General features: G+C 35.3%; 1 protein-coding gene across 3 annotated transcripts in view; it reads left to right on the top strand.

Moving 5' to 3' along the window:
- Positions 1-24,112, top strand: part of LOC114332931 (transcription-associated protein 1) — a 206,440-nt gene that overhangs the window by 124,347 nt on the left and 57,981 nt on the right. For all 3 annotated transcript variants that reach the window (XM_028282723.2, XM_028282721.2, XM_028282722.2), the window contains 14 exons: positions 1,352-1,658; positions 1,729-1,871; positions 1,924-2,068; positions 3,352-3,598; positions 4,553-4,679; positions 5,153-5,306; positions 7,891-8,271; positions 10,114-10,312; positions 11,770-13,040; positions 19,105-19,251; positions 21,040-21,316; positions 22,641-22,846; positions 22,901-23,071; positions 23,207-23,398. In XM_028282723.2, coding sequence (XP_028138524.2) covers positions 1,352-1,658; positions 1,729-1,871; positions 1,924-2,068; positions 3,352-3,598; positions 4,553-4,679; positions 5,153-5,306; positions 7,891-8,271; positions 10,114-10,312; positions 11,770-13,040; positions 19,105-19,251; positions 21,040-21,316; positions 22,641-22,846; positions 22,901-23,071; positions 23,207-23,398 — 3,967 coding nt within the window. The remainder of the gene's footprint in view (positions 1-1,351; positions 1,659-1,728; positions 1,872-1,923; positions 2,069-3,351; positions 3,599-4,552; positions 4,680-5,152; positions 5,307-7,890; positions 8,272-10,113; positions 10,313-11,769; positions 13,041-19,104; positions 19,252-21,039; positions 21,317-22,640; positions 22,847-22,900; positions 23,072-23,206; positions 23,399-24,112) is intronic.

Below are 24,112 nucleotides of genomic sequence, written 5' to 3'. Positions count from 1 at the left end.
TTAGGAGATTCGACACATCAAAAATGACCCATTTTTAAGGTGCCCCGATTTTTTTGGCCAGGAGTGTATTTGTTCCCGTATAGAACGGACGTGTTTTTCGCACATCTTGGTGTTCGTACCGAAAAGAGGTGTTTTTTCAGTCCCTCTTAGTGAGCGACTACTTAAAAAGAAACAGCACAGTGAAAAAATACCGCTAATCCTGTATAGACACAACAGCTAATCCGTTAAAGACCATTAAACCTCCTACGAGAAACAGCCGCATATGAATACCGAGAATGAAAACCTGCTATGCTATAACGGAAACCTACTTACCCGAATACCGCAAGTGTACCACGTCGGTCAATAAGTCCCGGGACTAACCATGAGATGGGGACTCTAATGAATTTTCTATTTGTCATTTCGGTAGTCCTAACCTTCAAAAGCATACTGTCAAAATTTTCATGTCATTAGGGTTATTATTTACCGAGTTACAGTGTTTAAAGTGGAGCTGCTTCTGTGATTTTTATAAACAATGGATTCAATTCAATTTCGTGTTGATTTATCACTGTGATTTATCTCATTATTTACCAGAATGGGAAAAATACCGTCCGAACTAAGCAATGGCTCAGACAGTGTTACCGGGCGGGACTCTGCTCCGTCGATTATAACCGTTAAACGATGGTTTGCTTAATTCAAAGGCGGTCGTACCGACATCAATGATGAAAATTATTATGGGAAACCGCAAAGTGAAGTTACAAGAGATAACTAACACACTAAAGTTATCAAAGGACAGCAATTTGCCTGATATACATAAACATTTAAGTATAAGAAAGCTGTTTTGCAAATGGGTGCCGAGCTTTCTCACATCAGAGCAAAAAAACAACGAATTGATGAATCTCAGCCCTGTTTGGACATGTTTAATCGGAAAAAGTAGGAAGTTTTTGCATCGGTATATTACAATGGCTTAAACATGGTTCCATCACTTCACTCTGGAATCAAATTGACAGCCATCTGAGTGGATAGCACCCGAAGAAAGCCGTCCAAAGCGACCAAAGACGCAACAAACCGCCGGTTTAGTTATGGCCTGTGTATTTTGGGATTCACAAGGAATTATTTTCATTGACTATTTAAAATATGGAGAAATAATCAACAGTGACTACTATATTGGTTTATTGGAGCATTTCAACTTGATTTAGCTATTGTCTGTGTAACATTTAATTACCTCTCCTAATTATTTTGAACCACACCTATTGATACAGTCCTAAAACTCTAAAATTATTTTAATAATTTCAAATAATATGTAGATGCCTTATTGACCATTATTTTATTTGTAAAAAATGACTGCATATTTAATACGAATATTTTAATTTAGGTCAATGGAACTAGCCATGAGCGCCATGGAACCATATAACTATTTTCTTTTGTTAAGGGCATTATTCCGATCCATAGGAGGTGGAAGCCATGATTTGTTGTACCAAGAATTTTTGCCACTATTACCAAATTTACTCGAGGGTCTAAATAGATTGCAAAGTGGGTTACATAAACAACACATGAAAGATCTATTTGTGGAACTGTGTCTAACTGTCCCCGTACGGTTGAGTTCATTGTTACCATATTTGCCTATGTTGATGGATCCACTTGTGTCTGCCTTAAATGGCTCACACGTATTAATTAGCCAGGTATTGAATCTCTTCAGTTATTTTCATAAAACATTATTAGATTAGATGACATTAATTCGGTATTTTTCAGGGATTAAGAACACTTGAGCTTTGCGTTGACAATTTACAGCACGATTTCTTGTATGAACATATTCAACCTGTAAGAGCCGAGCTGATGCAAGCCTTATGGAGAACCTTAAGAAATAACGACCAAGTCGCTCAAGTTGCGTTTAAGTATGTACCAAATTGGTGTTATTATTTGCAATATTAATTTAAAATATTTTAGGGTCCTTGGTAAATTTGGTGGGGGTAACAGAAAAATGATGATAGAACCCCAAAGGTTGGACTACGTGTCCACTGATTTTGATCCGCCGGCTATTTTAGCCAGATTCCATGATCACTATCAAGAAATAGAATTCCCAGTGTCCAAGGTAGGTTTATAAAAAAATTTTGATTTCCTAAGTCCTGTATTTTTACCACGTGACCGGAAGTCGATATTGGAACTCTTTGACTAACTTTGCGTCGATTGATATAAGATTCACATTTTTTTTATTATTTTTGCCAAACTTCTTTTTGCCAGGCTTTTCAATAGGCGTAGATTGATATATCACATATATTATTTCTGCTAATATAATGTGAAGTGATTGCGCTATGTATAGCATTCGTGTACCCCCCGGATTTGTGGTTTTGCATTTCGTAGCAATTCGAGATTGAAAACCTGTTTAAATATAGACCATCTTCTTTGCGCTTAGAATTGGTGAAGGCCAGGTGTATAATATCGGCTCAGCTCTAACTTCGATCGCCGATAATGAAACACCAAATTGATAGATCACCAAAGATGATACTTTATTTCTTTAACTACACTCTCCACCCGCGTCTACTTAATGACGCTGCTTTACTGACCGACTCGATTGATGGTTGAACTGATAATCATGATGAGACGACTACATGATACGAATGAATGATTTTAAAGCCACATCTTGACTGGACCTCGATTTTTGACCCTTCGCTTCGTTATCGATCATTCGCTATCTGCACACTGTACAGATACGAAGCGAATACGTTCGATAACGAAGCTAAGGGTCAAAAATCGGGGTCTTGATCCAACTGACTCGAATGAATGTTTAAAGGCACATCTTGATTGTTCGAATTGACTCGACTGAATGATTTTAATGAATGCTTTCTCTTAGCGGAAATCTGAATTGGGTCATAGCTCATGCGACTAACAAAGGTTTTTATTTAGTCAGCACAATTAGTGTGTCCTAGCCAAAAATATTGTTTATGATTTGTAATAATCAACTAAATTAAACAGCCCGCGCATATTTGCAATATAATAACAATTGCTTTATCATAACAAAGATCTAAAAAATTAACCCTACACGGCACAGTCATGCAGTCTCTATGTGACACCTAGCGATTAAATCTTCTTAACACATTCACGGACACGCTTCACATGTATACACGTCTTCTTATGGAGTAACTGACTTCATATGCAGTCGTGACCGTGAATGTGTTAAACGAAAATCGCAATATTGATTTAATTATGGGAAATATTACTTCAGTCGTCGAACTCTCAGACCACCTCCTAGGGTCTAATGGACCACCTTTGCTTCGCGGATCACCGTTTGGGAAGCATTGCATTAATATAAATACAATATGTACTTCCAAAATTTATCTACAAAATACATTTAATTTTTTTTTATTTTAATTTCAGGTGATAGAAACTGCCTTCAATGCTTTGAAACAGAGCAGTACTGATCCATTCTATAGAAAACAAGCATGGGAGGTTATTAATTGTTACTTGACAGCTTCTAGGTGTCTCGATGATGACGAGAACACACTTATCAATCTGTTTTTGCATCCTGGTTTTCAAGATCCAAATACAATTCCAAATATCAAAGGATCTACTTATAAATCGATATACAAAGAAGCCAGAGAGACACATCAAACTGCACTTACAGGTAATATATAATACAGAATATGCTCAATATTAGGTTAATAGTTTCCTGAAGTTGGCTGTATACCATTTAGTTAAAACACTTACGTTTTCGAACTTATCAGTCTATCTTCAGTGAACTTTGGAGTATTTGCGCTGATAACCTCAAAACCAAACAGTGGTTGATTTTAAATTGTTGCTTCCATACTTAAAAGTATTAAATTAGCACTTTAAAAGGGTAAACCCTGTAGTTGGCTGTATACCTTTGTTAAGACAACGTAGAATGAAGTAAACACTTCTGTTGTATGTAGGTATATAATTTATTAAAAAATTCTTAAAATTTATCCACAAGGGAGTGGAAGTACAACAAAACGTTTTCGGTCAAACTGACCATCCTCAGTGTAAACGTCCAGTGTACAAGTAATTGAAACTAGCCACTTAAATAGGTGTAAAACCTCAAAATAACATTATTGCTACATTATGAGCTGTGTAGTAATCGACAATGATTGTGTAGTGCTGTGTAGTAATTGACATTGTCGATTACTACACAGCTCATAATGTAGCAATAATGTTATTTTGAGGTTTTACACCTATTCAAGTGGCTAGTTTCAATTACTTGTACACTGGACGTTTACACTGAGGATGGTCAGTTTGACCGAAAACGTTTTGTTGTACTTCCACTCCCTTGTGGATAAATTTTAAGAATTTTTTAATAAATTATATACCTACATACAACAGAAGTGTTTACTTCATTCTACGTTGTATTAAATTAGCCGACTATAAGTCGATGAAAAGAGATAACTATCCGACCACTACAGTTCCCGCATTTGTGCAATCCTTCTGTGTTGTATTTTGTCGAAGGCTTTCTCAAAGTCATCGACGCTTTTCGGCGTCTTCATTGTTTTTATCGGGATTTTATCTTCATTTATAAAGAATGACTAAAGTAAGGTTGATATAATATAAACAATATTTTTTCTAGGTATGTTTGTAGCTGCAGCAATAAAAGAACTTAGAGAAACTGTAATCCCAGCGTTGGTTTCCTTGGTTCGTCACTATACTATGGTTGCAGTAGCACAACAGTCTGGAGCCTTTGCATATAGTCCGGAGTGAGTATATATTCTTATGTGCATGAGTGCACTAAGAACCGGTAAAATATAATACGTTGTGAAATAAAAAGTGATAAAATTCGTAGAAGTGGAAAATTAACAATATAAACCTATAAATTTACATTATATTGATAGTTCCCCACCTTTAGACGTATCGGAGGAGTTTGGCAACTGCCACTGTGGCTGGAGAATTTTATAAAATTCCGATTTTTTATATGTGACAGTTTGACTCCGATACGTCTAAAGGTGAGAAATTATCAATATACTTAATGTCAATTTTATAAGTTTCTATTCGTAATTCCCATAACCTTCCTTTTTATGTCACAACGCACTATGTTTTTCGTCTTTTCCGTTATTTTGCCGGTTATTAACGCACTCATGACTATATTTGTGTTTATAACATAAAAATGAAATTTGCATAGTTAGTTTATAATACCATTCTCATAATTATTAATATATTATTAATTTTGTAGGCCTAATAAGCAAGTAACATTAGATCCTCTTGTTCTTGTTGATGCATTAGCAATAATAATGGGTCATGAAGAAAGAGAACTTTGTAAGCCTGGTCATTTGGGACTTGTTTTGATAGTAGATACCGCCTCAACGCTTTTAGGAAGTAAAGAAATGGTAAGTTTAATAAACTAATCAATATTTTTCGTGGTAATACGGCGCTATTATGACAGTAAAAGGTATTAAAGATAATTGGTTGATATAAGTCATATATATGTTCAGTTATTCGAATTCTGACACCGTATATTGTTAACTTGGAAACAAATTCCATCCTCTCGTAATTTAATCAGACTTGTCCTTTTAGGATATTGAAATTTTTACTTTATTTATTATTAACTTTATTTTAATTTAAACACTTAAATAATTAGTCTTTATTTTAATTTATTATATTCACTTATTTATACTAAATTTATATCTATAATTATTATTTACAATTTATTTTTGAGATTATAACACGCGCACTTATAATCAAAATAATCAATAAAACTTCATTTATATACATTTATCTATTTTCCGAGTAACATAGTAACAATACATTATTGATGTATATCTCTGACTTTTCGTTGCAATTTATAAACTCCGACTGACCGAATGATTTAAAATTATTCGACTTATACAGTGATGAGCGCTTATAACATAAAAGATGGAAAACATAATACATTAAGAAGTAAAAAAAAAAGATGAAACCAGTAGAGGTGAAAAATTATCAATAGAAACCTATAAATTTGCATTATATTGATAATTTCCCACCTTTAGACGTATCTAACGAGTTTGGCAACTAACACTGTGACAGGAGAATTTTAGTTGACATACTCCTCTGATACGTCTAAAGGTGGGAAACTATCAATATAATGTAAATTTATAGGTTTCTATTGATATTTTCCCACCTCTACTAGTTTTACCTCTTTTTATTCACAACGTATTATATTTCCGTCTTTTGCGTTATTTTGCCGGTTCTTAGTGCACTGATCACTGTATATGCAGGCTCTGTTTACTGGAAAGATTCGATACATAAGAGAAGAGTCGAGTCGAAGATCGGCCGCATCTACAACAATGTGTCAGTCTGTTCAGGGCCGGCCTGCGTTTGGAAATCGTAACAGTATTATTGTTGACATCTGTACTATCATAACCACCTTTACTTTACAAGCCATGAAGAGAAAAAGGCAACGTCGCAATTGATGACGTCGGTAGTCCGACTCTCGGACTACCGCTTTCGAAACCAAAATTTTAAAGAACAAATTCTGGTAAAATTTATAGTATTTTTTGAGTCAAACAGGAAAATATATTAATTAGAAGTTTGTACAAAATAAAATTAAAAGTAATTCCTTGTAAGTAACGTTTATTATACAAAAAAAAACAATGACAAGAATATGTGTAAAATACTTTATTTTAAATAAATAATAACTTATTTTAAATTATATACAAAATATCGCTAGAAATAACAACAATTGCTCACATGGTTTGATGTGCAGTCTTGGGGTTTAGAGTAGATAACTTTCTTTTTTTGATCCCCTTCAGCATTATTTTTCTTTTTACGCCCGGTTTCATAATCAACTTAAAGTGAACATTAACTAAAGTTCACTTTAAAGTTGACATTTACCCATATGAATTGCATTGATAAAGGTACCAACTTAAAATTTAAAGTCCACTTTAACTGATTATAAAACCGAGCGTTATACTTTTTTGAAGATTCATCACTTTGATGGCTGCTATTTTTGTTTTTTGTATAATTATTTAAAACAATATTACACATAATTTGTATAACAGCAGAATAAACTTTTAAGGCATTTTCCCCACATTCACACTCAAATTAAAAATTTAAGTGAAATCCTTCATGTTGTAAAGTTTTCATTACCAAAGATCATAATAACTTCAGGTGACGATTGTGCTGCAAAAATAATTTTTCAAGATTGGGACTATTAATAATAAATTCAAAAGTTGAACGAAGATGATAATAAGTAAATTTTACTGAATCCGTTGCTATAAGCACAAATCCCTTTGCAAATAATCATAGTAATCTGCTCCAGTTGTCGCTCCTTTACTGCAACCTGGTTGCAACAATATTATTACAGCGGTATCACAGTATAAAGAGGGACAGTAAAACCTCTTCCATGTCGGCACTTTGATCTCAATGAAATAATACCGGCAGTACGCAATTGGTAATTCACCAGTGGTGGATTCGGGTTTTCCCTGTTAAAACCCGTACGTTTCTATGCGACTAGCAATGCGAGAGTAGGGCAAAAGCGACTGGGAACATTGCGCGACTACAGATTTTACGTCCAATTTTTCGGAGAGTGGTTCTACTGTCCCTCTTTATACTGTGACGGTATTGTTAGATAATAAGGCTATAACATATTAAAAAAATCACTTAAATCGGCCAACAGGTTTAGGAAATATAAGACATCAAAAATGACCAAATTTTTAAGTGGGCGGATTTCTATATGCACGCAAGTTTAAATAAAAATATATTATATTGAACTAAAATCATCTTAATAACATACCTTTTAATGTTTTTTATAATTTGGAGCACGAAATATTGTAAAATGTTTCAGTTTCTCTGTGAATACGGTGAATATTATTTAAAAACAAATGAGAACTGACAGACTTAACCGGTCTACCATTAGATGTTGCCAAGTTTCAACTTCATGGCTTGCTAAGTAAAGGTGGCTATGGTACTATAATAATTTTAATTTATTTTTAGGCATGTCGTCTGCCACTGATTGAGTACCTCTCCGAAAAAATGTGTGCCCTGTGTTATGAACGCGCTTGGTACGCCAAATTAGGCGGTTGTATAGCCATCAAATTTATGTTCGAACGTTGCGCGCTCAAGTGGATTTACGAACACATGTTTATGTTCCTAAAAGCTTTATTGTTCGTTATGATGGATCTTACCGGCGAAGTATCCAGCGGAGCACTCGATTGTGCTAAGGAAAATCTGCAAAAGATGCTTATTGTCTGCGTTACACCTCCCCCCGAGGGATCCGATCAAGCAACGAGAAATTTACAGCAAGAAGCATTGAATAAAGTTACCCATGAGTTGGTACGTCAAGTTACGAGTCCACACACTATGGTCAGAAATCAGGTAAGAAACGTTTAACCCATTCGCTGCCGATCACGCGCCAGCGCGTGGTATGGTAACTTCAGTTGTTGCCCCACGTTGGGCGCCAGTGAAACGAAATAGGGCGATAGACTACCCCAGCTAATTGAAATACCATTCGAAAATAATATTTCAACCCACTAAGATAGCTATCGTTCACCCCAGCCAAGCTCAGTCTCTCAGGGTGTGTGTTTGTCTTGTCCTAATCTTAGAATATGAACTCTGAAAATTTAGAATGGAAGCAAACAAAACAGTATTTTTAACCAATCATGTTTATTGTTCATAAAGATATAATAAAAATGTGACTTATTAAATGCATTAACACTTATATTCAAATTCTTGCCAGAAACTAACAATTCTGGATTATACTTATGTATGGCTTGTGGTATTTGATGGTAGATCTTCTTGATGTCGAATGGTACAGCTGTTGACTTCCCTTGACCTGGGCTAGATGGACGGCCTCAGGTCAGTGCAGCTCTAGTTTACTGGTGGTGTTGGTCGCTGCAGTCTAGTTGCGATGCATCCTGTCCTTCGAGAAAAGTGATTTCTATCCAAAAACTTAGAATACAAAACGGGTATAAGTTTGACATCAAGAAGAAAAGGTACCCTTGCCAAAAAGTATTCAAAAAGTAACAGATGGCAAGGGGTAAATTATCACTAGTTAAAATTTGATTTACACGTGCATATATGAGAATTAAAAAGATATATTTAAAACTAAAATATCAGAACACATGCTTTGACATTGGAGGTTAGGTTAAATACGTAAAAATGATTATAAAAAGCTGTTAGATGTAGAAATGTAATTAAAATATGATAATATGTATAAGAGAATATGGTCTGATGAAATAGATGGGGCCTTATGGGCTCATCTCTTTAAATAGAATAACTAATTGTCACTCTCATTGACATGACAGCGCAAAGTATGAGTAGATGGCAACCATGTTCCGTATTGAAAGACAGATATCTACAGAGTAAGAATATATGAAGTACGTTCCGTATGATGATTTAGATTTTAGATGAAAATAGAGATATGAAATAGAGGATAATAAAAGAGGACGCCAACAAGTTTTTAACGAAGAAAACAGGTAGAACAAATACAAGAAAATTATTACTAATGAAATATTAAAGAAAATAAACTAAATTAATTATTTAAAAATAAAATATCAAAGATGTGACGTTTGTAACGTTGCACACTCCTCTCACCCATCAGAAAAATTTTGAACACAAGTGAGAAATTTTTCTCAAAGCAAACAGGAACGTTACTCGGCCCCTATATAATGGGATTTATCTCATTATTTAGATATTTTAGAAATCCTTAAATTACCTCAAAGTATTCGTTAGATATTTATTTATAAAACAATAAATATTACGCATATTTGTTATAATAATTGCAAAGTAGAACACCTTAGTTAAAGTCCACGTTTTGCTTACTCAACAAGGTTGTGACTATTCATTTGACACACTAACGAGAATATATACAAACATATTTACATAACGAAGTATTTGATAAATATGGGAACACGATCAGATTTGAGTGATTAGTGGGTCAGTCGAATTAGTTAGTTAGGTTTGGGTGGTTGCTGCCGTTAGAGCAGAATAATGTAATCACCTATCAACTGAATACATTTATATGGTATTAATTTAACCAAATAAAGTAGATATGAGTACATAGTGCCTTCCTGTTAATCAATCCTCGATTACCACCATACCTAGCCGAGTTCTATCCTCTTCGACAGGCAGCGAATGGATTAACAAAAGTATTACAAACAGGGCAAAAATTGTATTAAGTTAATATTGTATTTGTCACTATTGTATCTATATTTTTAGTCCATGGCCTCTTTAAGATTATTGGCGAAAAAACAAAACAAGACAGTTACTGCCGTGATGGAACCTTTCAAAGATGTTTTGGCGGATATGGTTCCTCCCAAAAAGCACCTTCTAAAGCATCAACCTGCGATTGCTCAAATGGCTCTGATGGATGGCAATACTTTCTGTACCACATTAAGTCCTCGATTATTCACAATAAGTAAGTATTTAATTTTAATTTTTACTTCTTCTTTAAATATGATAAAGGCAACAATTAGTAATGACATTTATGAACTTACTTTTCGCGATGTGCAAGTACTTGGAGGGTATACGAGAAACGATCGTGCGCGAATAGCAGAGAAATGTTGCAACTTTCTTAAATAATTCATATTGTCAATTGAAATTGTCAAATTGACGTACATTTCATATCTACTGTCATTGAAGGAGAAAAATTATATGTTGCTCCACAATATTGATATGATATGCAATTATTATATAAAGGTAAATTTAATTAATTGTATTTTGCTTGAAATTGTATGGTTTGAAATATTTAATTTGTTTTATTATTTCAAATAAAAGTGCATACTTTCAAGAATACTCTCTGAAAATTTCGAATTGATCGGACCCTACCTTCGACCCGCTTTGCCGTGGCTTCGCGCCAGCACGCTTAACGTAGTGAGAAACGTTAAACAACTGTTTGCCTTCTCTTTTGTAGATTAGTCCGCAATTCAAAAAACATATTCCAATGTTCATCACTTTACGATTTGGCAGACAAATAAAAAGATGAAGATGCAGTTGTCAAAACTTTACACGCATTTTTCTCAAAACTGCTTTTTCAAATGCGGTGGTCATTGTAACTGAAAAACTACTTGACCGATCTACCTGAAATTTTGCGTAGATTTTCTTTAGACATTTCGTGAGGTAACAACGTCGAGAAATTTTTCGTTTTGTGCTTATTTTTTGTTCAACAATATTAAATCTGTTGGTTTTCACAAAATTTTTATCAAAAATTTCGTATTTTTCACTTCTGAATGATACCAAAAATTCAAAAATACTTAAAAATAAAACACTCGACGTTGTTACCTCGTGAAACTCATAAGCTAATTAAATCTTTTTGAATTTTTTGTTTCGTATGATCCAGTGATGAGTTCTGATGCCCCACCGCAAAACCAATTTTTTTTTGAGCTGCCTGCCAAAATTTGTCACCCATGGCTTATTTCTCAATATTTTGGATTGAATTTTTTCTTAAATATTCTTTGAATTGTACTTAATATTATGTTTATTTAATTTAAAAATAAAATAATTATACCATAGCTTCGAAAAAAATTCACAAAAATGTGCTTGATATGTTGATTTCAAACCATACCCCCCCCCCCCTTAAATGTTCTTCTTCCAATTCGCTCTCAAATACTTCTGTATCTGTACCCCCCCCCCCCCCAGACACCACTCATAGCTATGACTCTCCTCATTATTTACAATAAATTATGGTTTAATCCCATATAAAATACTATTTAAATTATCTATTTTCAAATTAAATTAATTTGTATAGGTTATAAGAACATAAAAATGTTGATATTATCTTCATAATTCTCTCTATATTTTTGTATTGCGTTTGTTACAAAACTAGTGCGATTATTTTTTGGTTTAAATATCTTATGTTTTCTTTATTTTTTTCAGATATGAGTATAGAAGAGCACAGCTTATTTATCCAAGATCTTATCTCATTGTGTAATACTGAAGACAACAAATTAAACACTTTCTCGTGTTACAAGTCCATAACGAACTTTGTGCCATTAAGAACGAGTGCTTTGAGGGTATTGGCCGCCTGCTATTATTTGGACGAAGTCAGAGAAGATATTTTCCAAGTGTTATATAAATCGTTAGAGAAACCAAATACGGAATTGCAAGAAACCGCTTTTGAATGTATGAAACAATTTAAAGCTGGATATCCAATAGACAGCAAATTAGTGTACACGACTGTGAGGCCTCTTTTATTGACATTGGGTGATGTCAAAACTCTTACTTTAAACGGAGTGAAAATGCTTTCATATTTAACTCAGTTGTTCCCACACGTATTCAAAGAAAAATTGTGCGAGCAACTATTAGCATTTTTAAATGAACTGATGAAGAATTTGAAAGAAAATTATAAAAATAATCAAGGTAACGGTTTGTCCAAAAAAGGAGACGACGAGCAGAAGATAGTGACTATTATCAGTGTTTTCCACCAAACACCTGCGGCTTCTTCCAAGTTTATCAATCAGTTGTGTCAGCTCATCTTGGAAACAGAACAAGCGATGGAAGTAGAAGCCAGCAGTCCTTTCAGAGAGGTTTTAATGAAATTCCTGCTCAGATTCCCAGGAGAAACATTAACGATGTTCTTAAGCGATAAATATATCAAAGATAAGCAGTTCAGCAGATATTTGGAGTATTTAATAAAGCACAAAGAGGGTAAACCGTTCAGAGATTTTATCCAAAGCAATATGACGAAGCGTCTAATAACCATGGTGTTGTCTAACTACGTAAATCTACTTCTTGAACAAAACGAAAGGAACGAACTTCAATATCAAAGCATAAGAATAGTTTCATTGTTGATAAAGTTTGATGACCAATGGTTGTCGACGCAACAAGAATTAGTAGACGCTCTAAAGCAGATATGGTGTGACGATTCATATCAAGAAAGACATAAAAATATCGAACACTTGGAGTACACGCATTGGAAGGAACCAAAACTTGTAGTTAAAATACTGCTTCACTATTTTTGCCATCATCCTACTGATATTGATCTTCTGTTTCAATTATTGAGAGCCACTGTTGACAGATTTTTACCAGACTTCCAATTTTTGAGAGACTTTTTGGAGAATACTGTAGCACAAAATTATACTGTTGAATGGAAACGATCTGCGTTCTTTAGATTTGTTGAGCTGTTTCCATCAAATGAAATGTCACAGGTAAGTTTCGTTCTTTAATTATACAAAACATATATACGAGCCCCTTCCCATATCAGTTGGCCCAATGTAGATTTAAAAGAATATCCAAATTTATAGAACAAAAACAAAAGTCCAGCATACCTAAACTTTGAAAGTTTTAATTCATCGATAATTTTTGGATTTCCAGAAGTATACAAAATATGTTTTAAATTAATAAGAACGATTAATTAAACAGAGTAATAACAAATTAAAAAAAAAACGCAAATAATATCTAATTTTAACAAAACAAATGTGGAAGTTTACAACTAAGTGACATCTGTTTTATTTTTAATTAGATTCAAAATTTTTCGAGGCATAGTTTTTATAAAGTTCTGACAACACTCTGGTGTAAATGGATACCATATTTTTTGCAAGTTTTGCTTCAATTCTGTGACGGATCTAGCAGGATGTTTCCTCAATGTTTTTTATTTCACGTAAAAAAGAGGCGGAAAAGTTTTTCTCGGGGACAAGTCGGGACTGTTAGAAACGTATTCCAGAAGTAGTATACCGTGGTCACCAATCCAGTTTAAACACTTTTTTGAGGTATGGCAACCTACGCCATCTCGTTGGAAGGCAAAATCTTTCGCTAATTTAAACTTATTGAAACGACTTTGTTCCACAATCGGTAAAAAATTATTTAAAACCTTCAATTAATGTTTGCCCGTATTTAAGATTCCACCGATAAAATGCAATTTTTCCAAACTATTCGATGACATGCTGCCCCAGACTATGATAAACGTAGCAAATTTGACTTTTCTGTTAAAACATTAAGCTGAAAAGCTTTACATTTTCTGCGTATAACTCGACTCCTACTGTATCCAACTCGACTCCAACACAAACTTCAAATCTGGATTCTTGACTCCATTGTATTTTATTTCTTAGTTAATTTGTCCAACCTCAATGCTCTTTTGACCATTTTACTTATTTTTCATGTGTTGTAATGTTTAGACTGGATTTTCGTTAGTCTGGGATAAAATTAAAATTTTCACAAAGAATTCGTATTGATTTTTTTAACTTTATCAATCACACTGTAAGTAGAAAATCTTAATTTGTGGACCTCTCAGTGACATGTCGATCTAGAAACGTGTGTTCCAACCAGTTTACTCCAAAAACTAGTTAAATCTAGATAAGTTGCACGTCGGTTTTTCACTATAATGCGTCTTAATCCCCTTCTATCTGCTTCGCTTATTTTACTTTTTCCTTCATTTATAAGTTTTTTGATATCTCCTAACTATATTTCTTACACCACACTGTGAGAATTGAAACATATTCGCGATTTTCAAATTGATTTTCGAGAATTAAAAAATCTGTTGATGATTGAACAAATGTTCTCATCCATAACTTTACCTTACAGTCTTAAAGCCTATTGCCGTTAGGCCTATTGCCTAACGGCAATAGGCTTTATAATATCACAAAATATATTTGACATTAATTGGCAATTGTTTTGATATCATTTTCCATAGCCTAACTCTGATTTTAAGATAATTATGAAAAAATCAATGTATGTTGATGTAATTGAATCAAAAGCCACGATTTAGCGATTTTTTTATTATTGTTTGAAATAAATAAAACAACCATAAGGGTAATGTTTTCAATGAATATTAGTAAAAATGGCTATAATAATTAATATGGGAACTTATAAAAATATGTTGATTATCACTTGTTTATGGTAATCGTCATAAACTGCAAATTCCAAAGGTGGGCCAACTGAAATGGGAAGGGGCTCGTAGTCCTGGATCCCGCATACCAAAATAAAGTTGATTAAGAGCAAGCTGAAAATTTGTTAATAGCTTAACGGTGTCTAGTCGGATGTATGGGAACACTGGAACAGGGGAAGTTTTAATTGTGGAACAGTTTAAAAATTTGGAACGTTGTAACGGTCCACCCGTTATAATATCATTTTTACCGCTTTAATTATTTTTTATAATTATTTTCTCTCGATCTCTTAATTAATTTCTCTAATTTTCGCATAATTAACTATTTCTGATTATTATCTTTTATAATATTAAAAATTTCGTGCAACGATGCCACACTTAAGTATGTGTGGTATCACTGGTTGACATGAAAGGAGCCTCCACGTAGATTGTGATCACTTGTGAATACAATCGGGCGTCCCCTGGAAACGAGTAATGTCGGCTAATCCTTTCAACACCGGTGCACCAACAACACAGATGCAATCAAAATCAAAACGGTCTTTATCAAGGCCATTTTTGATGACGACCTCAATTAATATTGAAGGACTATCAGCAGATAAAGAAGACCTATTGTCTAATATGTGCAGAGAACATGGTGTCGATGTTCTACTGGTTCAAGAAACCCATAGAGGTACTGCAAGCCGCAGACCAAGGATTCGGGGTATGAAGCTCATACTGGAGAGACCACACGACCAATATGGTAGCGCAGTCTTCGTCAGACCAGATATCGACGTAGCATCCACATCTCTAACAGATCAAAATGACATCGAGATCCTCACAGTGGAGATAAACTCCTGTACAGTAACGTCAATGTACAAACCACCAAACGCTGACTTTGCTTTTGAGGAACCGAATAACTTTCAATCACAGCAAATCAAATTCGTACTGGGTGACTTCAACTGTCACAGTGTCGCGTGGGGTTACAACGAAACAGATTCCAATGGCGAAGAACTAGAAAAATGGGCTGAAAGCATGAACCTAAAACTTATTCACGATCCAAAGCAGCCTGCGTCGTTCAACAGCGGAAGATGGCGCAGAGGTTACAACCCAGACAATATATTTGTCAGCGACAGAATTGGAGACCAGGTGACAAAAATCGTTGGAAGCGCTCTCCCAAAGACACAGCACAGACCAATAATTTGTCTTTCCAACGCGGCAATCAGATACGAAATTGTTCCTTTCAAGAGAAGGTTCAACTTTACTAAAGCAAAATGGGAAAAATTCTCTGAAACATTGGATCAAGAAGTTTCCCAGCTAGAACCTTGCCCTGATTCATACGATAAATTTGTAGAAATCGTAAAGCAAGTATCACGGAAATTTATCCCTAGAGGTTGTCGAACTGAGTACATAGCGGGGCTCAATGAAGAATCTAAACCCCTACTTAAAAGATACGAACAGCTATATGAAGAAGACCCTTTCTCGGAAGCGACAATACAGGCTGGGGAGGAAATGTTACATGCGATATCCGCCAACAGAACGGAAAGGTGGTGCAAGCTGGTCACGAGTCTGGACATGAAACAAAACAGCAGACGTGCCTGGAAGCTGATTCGGAATCTTGGCAACGATCCCGCTGCTCCGGCAGTCAACATGACAGAAGTCACACCCGATCAGATAGCCCATCATCTTCTAATGAACGGTAAGACGACATCAAGAAAGAACAAGGTGAGAGCTCAACGGAATATCGACGAAGAAAGAGATGTTCTAGGTACCTCTTTTTGTCTAGAGGAGATGAGAGGCGCGATCCATCAAATGAAAGATAATAAAGCGGCTGGCCTGGACGACATACGAACAGAGCAAATAAAGAACTTTGGACTAAAAACCGTAGAGTGGCTCGTAAAAATGATGAATTGCTGCATCCGTACATTACAAATCCCCAAAATCTGGAGAAAAGCTAGAGTGGTAGCCCTCTTAAAACCAGGGAAGGATCCGGCGGATACAAAGAGTTTTAGACCTGTATCTCTCTTGTGCCACCTTTTCAAGGCCTTTGAAAGAATGATACTGAACCGGATCGCAGAATATGTGGAGACTAAAATTATTCCAGAACAAGCAGGATTCAGACACGGAAAGTGCTGCTGCAGTCAAATTCTTAATCTCACCCAACATATTGAAGATGGTTTTGAACGGAAGGAAATAACAGGAGTAGCGTTCATAGACCTAACTGCCGCCTATGATACAGTTAACCATCAACGGCTACTCGCAAAACTCTACGAAACTACAAAGGACTTCCGACTAACAAGGTTAGTGAAATGTCTCCTCCAGAATAGACGCTTCTACGTAACGCTCCAGTCCAAGAACAGTCGGTGGAGGGACCAAAAAAATGGGCTACCACAGGGAAGTGTCCTCGCGCCGTTTCTATACAACATATACACCAACGACCAACCCATACACCAACAAACAAGGCAATTTATTTACGCTGATGATACAGCGGTGGCAGCTCAGGGAAGAACCTTCAATGAAGTCGAAGTGAAGCTGACAGATGCCCTGGGAGACTTAGCTCTATACTATGATAAAAACCATCTGAAACCCAATCCCACAAAAACCCAGGTATGTGCTTTCCACCTGAGAAACAAGCATGCCCGAAGGTCGCTGGAGGTGGAATGGCGTGGTCAGATGCTGGAACACAACAAGACGCCAAAATACCTTGGCGTCCGTCTGGATAGAACTCTGTCTTACCGATACCACTGTCAAGATGTTAAGAAGAAAGTAAGTGCCAGAAATAATATCATCCGCAAGCTAACTAATACAAAATGGGGAGCACAACCACACACTCTCCGCACTTCTGCCTTGGCATTATGTTTTTCGGCCGCGGAGTTTGGAGCACCAGTATGGGCAAACTCTGCTCACGCAAAGAACGTCGACGTGGCTCTAAATGAAACGGTCCGTATAATATCGGGTTGCCTGAAACCGACACCTATCGAAGAGGTATACCCCATTGCTGGAATTGCTCCACCACCAATCAGGAGAAAGGTCACGTCAGAGGTAGAACGGAAAAAGCAGGAGACGGACCGAAGACACCCCTTATATGACCACCAAACTCAGCCAAGCAGACTAAGATCTCGGAAAAGCTTCCTGAAAACATCAAGATCCATCCCCGAAGCGCCAGAGACGCGCCGAATACACCTATGGCAAGCGTCAACTACTGCGACACATTTTCCTCCCTCGGAGGAAATGGCTGCTGGACACAATTTACCGTATCCGACTTGGAAAGCGCTAAACAGACTAAGAACCGGCGTTTCACGTTGTGCTAGTAACCTGAAAAAATGGGGATACCAGGAGGACGATACCTGCGACTGTGGCGCGGTTCAGACCAGCCGGCATCTACTATCATGCACAGAGATGAGAGAGACCTGCACAGAACAAGACTTAATTATAGCAAATGACAGGGCCATCTATGTGGCCAACCATTGGAAATACAGAATTTAAAGTTGTTGGTGTTCCGGACACGGAAAGTAAGTAAGTACTGGTTGACTTGTATGACGCCATACCTCAACACACTGAAAACTACCTGTTAGTTTCGTGAGAAAAACGAAAACGTTCCATGTATTTTGTCGGACAGAACATCCAATTGATTTGTTACCCTTTAATTAAACTCTCATGGAAAAATCAGACTACTATTACTAACCAACACGATTCCTGTCATTTCACATGTTCTTCGTGTTCCACTCATTAAAATGCCCAGTTGGTGATAAACACCAGTCTGATTTTTGCATGGCAGTTTAAAGAAATGGTAACAAATCAAATGGAAGTCCTGTCCGACAAAAAGACATGGAACGTTTTCGTAGTCTGACGTTCCAGATTTTTAAACTGTTCCACAGTTAAAACTTCCCCTGTTCTAGTGTTCCCTTACATTAAAGTTTGTCCGACTAGACACCGTTAAGCTATTAACAAATTTTCAGCTTGCTATTAATCAACTTTATTTTGGTACGCGGGATCCAGGACTAATATATAGGTTTGGCAATCCGAGAAATACATCTAGTCTAATCATCAGAGACGAAATGCCACTCAACCTCTAAAAATCATACGAAATTAAATTTTGCTGAGAATGTCAATTGTTAACACTTTTTTGGTAGAATGAATCGTTCTTTCAGAAACAACGCTTGAAGCGACCGGCGATTGTGAATGATAGTTAGACGCGCGAAATCTTTTTTTTTGTAATTTGTATCAATCAAACGATAAAAATTAGATATATTTTGATTATATTATTATATCATTATATTATTATATTTAGATTATATTTCCATTAACCGGTCGCTGTGGAATTTCCAAGGTTAAAGCCTTCAAACTTTAACATGAAATTTCGATTTTGAGTTTTTTGAGTAATCGAAATTATTTCTCACGTTTAAATTTTTTAGGAGTTAAAAGCTAAAGTTCTACAACTAATACTTATTCCCTGCTTTGCGGTAAGCTTTGAGAGAGGAGAAACCAATAAACTTGTAGGTGGTCTACCTATGCCTTACCAGGACAGTACCGATAATGTTGTTTCTGTATTCATAAACAAGGTAAGTGTAGCGATATTCGTAACTACCATATTTCCCAATAATAGTAAAATATGACAAAGTGTATAAATAATTATATATGTAGGTCTACTAAATAACACTAGGAAGCTTTTCAGATTATATACCTTATACGTCTAGTAAATTCCGTTAAAAGAATGTTAAAAAAACATTCTGAAGCTTTTTTTGTGAATCGTACAGAAAAGAATATATAGAAGATGTGACGAGGTCATCGGTCAAGAACAATTTCGCTTCAGAAAGACATGGGGACACAAGAGACAATATCCTGTCTTTAAACTTTGGCACAAAGATGCAAAGATCAACAAGCAAACTTTTTTGTCTGTTTTCTAGATTTTGAAAAGGCGTTCGACCGGGTTTAGCATAGGACCTTGATATGTCGATTGAGCGACATCGGAATCGACAAAAGATATTCTCAAATGATAAAACTTATTTATTGGAATCAGACAGCAACCATAAAGAGCAATGATAACACGTCAAGGCCAATTGAAATACAACCAAGTATCAGACAGGGTTGTATGCTATTACCTATACTGTTTAACGTTTACTCGGATGTAATATTTACGAACGCTTTATCGCACTCTTCAGAAGGTATCTGAATAAAAGGACAAATATTAAAAAATAAGATGCGCTGTGCAGATGACACCGTTTTAATGACGGATTCGGACCATAGTCTCTCCAGATACTGTTAAATAGGGTCACTGAGAGTTGTAAAAAAATGGGGATAAAGTTCAATACTGCGAAAACCAAAGTTATGAAAATATCAAAGAACAAAAATGTACCCCTTTCAATATATGTGAACCTCTAACAGTTTGAATACGTAGACCAATACCAGCTTGGCTGCTGGTTCAATAATCAACTTGATTATAAACAAGAAGTAAGAACGAGAATAGAGGTAGCCCGACAAAGCGTTATCAAAATGAAAAGCTTATTTTATAGCGGTAGCATTAATATCAGTCTTAAATTTTATTTTCTGCATTGCTATGTATAGTCAATACTATCGTATGTAACGGAGGACTGGACGCTTAACATAACGCTTGAACAAGTTAGAAGCCTTTGAACTCTGGGTTTATAGAAGGATCTTGAAAATACCTTGGACAACCCACACCACCAACGAAAATCAAAGTTAAAAAATTTAGCTACCTAGGACACATAATGAGAAACGAAAAACACTACCTCGCGCATGATCATCCATTTTAAGCATTGCATGTCTTAAAAATATCAGAGACTGGACCGGCCTTGATTCAACATTTTTGTTTAGAGCCGCATTGGACAGAGACAGATTTGCCAGTGTAGTTGCTAACCTCCACTAAAGGAGACAGCACCACAAGAAGAAAAAGGAGTATAAATAATGCCAACATTTGCAATAAGTTGGAAATTTTTTCAAGATTATGTACAACAGGACATATTTTATGTGAAATGTGACGAATCAAAATAGAGTAAAAAACATTATAATTTTAAATATGTATAAACAATTCCCTAATATTAATGTTCGTCTCAGCACCCGTATGGCTTATAATTTTTGAAAGTCGCGGAGGTAGTAATCAGAGAGCTTCCGTCTGTTGTCAATCTAGTGGTATGGGAACGATATTTATTGTCGTTTTCTGTACTACTGGATTGAGAACGTTTGATTATAATTTTAATTTATATATTCTCAAATGTATAGATTAGATAGATATATTTACATATTTTCATGTTTTATATCTTAAATTTGTTGTACCTTAAATAATAAACAATCTTTCTTAGAGAAATGATGCTCATTTAATATTTTTTTAGCTAATCGATTCCGACAATCCATTCCCATCTGCAGATTGTGTAAGGATATCTCTTCTCCAATTTTCATGTCTTCTCGTGGAGCAAGCTAGTCCACATATTCATGATCATGATCCGAGTAACAATGCTCAAGGCTTTAAGTTAAGAAGACTAATGACTTTTGCTTGGCCGTGTTTACTTGTTGAAAATTGTATAGATCCGGCTACTAGATATCACGGTCATTTACTGCTTTCTCATATTATTGAGAAGTTTGCTATTCACAGGAAAATTGTATTACAAGGTAAGTGAAATTTACTACACTTTTATGTCATATTTTAACTTAACTCTTCTTTTTCTCAATGGCCTCTTGCGTAAGCAGTCGTCTAGTCGTAGGAATTTTTACAGTAAGCGCCACCATACTAGATACATGGGTAGGTACATAATTGTTATGCTTATGGGTTAACCCAGTCCGTTCTCAGATGTGAATTTCATCCCTGTCATGTTACTGTCAAGAAACTATTCGAAATAATTTGTTTTTCCATACAAAAAATACATTAATTAATAGTATTTACTCTGCTTTAAAATAACTTTATTCAAACACCAAGAATATTACAATACTTTAAAACTTTTAACACTTCAACAAAATGGCAACTGTAAACGTCAAAATTAGATCAGCTGTATTTAATACAACTGTATCAATTTTATATGTTAATATTTAGTTTCTATACATTTTCTGACGTTCTAAACGTCACTAGACATAAAAATAAACATTGCAACAAGTTAATGGTTCAGGACTGTAATAGCTCAATGTTCCTATGTATCTATTAGGGGGCGCTTACTGTATATTAAATATTATAATTATAACGAATAAAATAAAAAAGCATAATTACTTTTACTACCAATTATGTGTATTCGCTGAGTAATCGGTTTACAATAATATTTCAGTTCATAATTTGTGTTTTTTAGATAAATATATATATTTTTCTCGTTTTGTAATATTTCACATACACCAATTTTACCAGAAAAGTATAAGTTTCAAACCGCGAGAGAGCGCTACCGGCGAAACTCGCAGCGAATAGATATTTTCATAGAAAAAAAAATGTAGACATATTTTCTTGGATGTTAATATTTCTATTAATCTATTATGTGTTACATATTACGTTAGTTTACGCATAGTGCTCTTGTAGAGCCCTGGCCTCATGCACTATCATCTTTCAGTTCTTACAATCTTGGATCTAACGCCTGTAACCCTTGATACCAAGCTGCTCGAGGTTGTTCTCTACGTGAGCTAATCATCTCTATCTTTTTGTTATCTTCCTCTAAGTCGCCAGCCTTCCGATGCATGACTATAATTATTTTTTGTTCTAATTGATTGGTACATACGCTTCAGGTGATTCAACCATCTTAGTCCAGCTATATTCGAAACTATCGTTTATGTTTTTGAATATTTCATTGAAATTCTGAAACCATTCAGTGAATTTCAACGAAAGATATAGAGCAATCAATGTAATAGATTTCCTGCTCTCTAAATATATGAAAATGAAGAAGCTTTTCTTCTAGTCGATATCCATTTGAATTTGTTTCTGTGGTTTTATACCAAATATTGATTATTGTCTTCGTTACAGTTTTCCACAGCTTATTAAAAGCTCATGCTATAGAAGCTAGAAGTGTAGTACGACAAGCCTTGGAAATTCTCACTCCTTCCATGCCTTTACGAATGGAAGAAGGCAACACAATGCTTACTCATTGGACGAAGAAAATTATTGTCGATGAAGGACACTCTATGCAACAACTTTTCCACATTCTACAACTTGTGGTTAAACATTATAAGGTACAAAATTTATATTTTTATTAAAAAAACAAGTGATAAAATATATCCTTTTAGGTTTACTATCCAGTTAGACATCACCTGGTTCAGCATATGGTGAGCTCCATTCAGAGACTAGGTTTTAGCCCTACTGCTACTTTGGAACATCGAAAATTAGCTGTTGAATTAGCTGAAGTTATTATTAAGTGGGAAATATATGGCATCAAAGAAGAATCCGAAAGTACAGAGGTAAATATAAATATATCTACTCTAAATGAAAATTGAGTTACATAATATTTTTTTAGAATTTTATTTATGTCTATTTCTAATCATATCATTTTTATGTTAATGCATATTCTTAAAAAAATTATATCAATTTTTTAGACTACTGAAAATCCACCTGTTAAACGTCCATCGATAGAAGAAAGTGCTGAAAGTAGTAGAAAAAAGTTGGCGGTTGCAGGACCATCTAATGCTCCACAGCCTGCTGTAAAGGCAGAACCTAGCGTTAATAAACCTATCGACAGGACGCACACAGATAATGTCTTAAACTTTTTGTTGAGACTTGCTTGCCAGGTATGTGATATCCTATAATTATGTGATAATTATTGTACACTTACTTACTTTTACTTAGTCCTAAGCCTTTCTACCTTTAGGTGTAAGGCTGGTGGAGTTGAGTTTGGCATTGTAGTCTCCATGCTTTCCGATCTTGCGCTAGGTTTCTTGCACTTTCCAATGTCAATCCCTTCTTCTCGACTTCTTTCCTGATTTCATCTACCCACATAACTCTTGGTCTCCCTCTTTTGTTTTTCCCCTGCACTCTCGTTTCGAACACTCGTTTTGTTAGCCTCTCGTTCGACATTCTACACACGTGCCCGAACCATCTAAGTTGTCCTTCTACTATTTTTTCATTGATTGGTTCTAGTTTTAGGTTTTGTCTAATTGTTTCGTTTCGTATTTTGTCTGTCCTTTTTCTGTTTGCTATTTTCCTCAGGAACCTCATTTCCATAGCATTGACTCTGGATTTTTGTCTCCCCGTCAATGTCCATGTCTCGCTGCTATACATGATTGTTGGTCTAACTACTGATTTAACGACTGCCGTTTTTACTTTTTCCGGTATCCCTTTTTTCCCAAAAAATGTTGTTTTCATAGTGTTAAATAAGCTTCCTGTTCGTCCCATTCTCTCGTTTATTTCCATGTCTTGTTTACCATTTGATTCGATTATTACTCCTAGGTATTTAAAATATTCCACTTGCTCTAGTTGTTTCCCGTCTAATTCTATTGCGTGTG

This window comes from Diabrotica virgifera, chromosome 2, assembly GCF_917563875.1.
Source record: "Diabrotica virgifera virgifera chromosome 2, PGI_DIABVI_V3a".
In the NCBI taxonomy this organism is placed as follows: Eukaryota; Metazoa; Arthropoda; class Insecta; order Coleoptera; family Chrysomelidae; genus Diabrotica; species Diabrotica virgifera.
The sequence above is the reverse complement of the archived record's forward strand: the minus strand, read 5'-3'. Positions and strand labels throughout refer to the sequence as shown.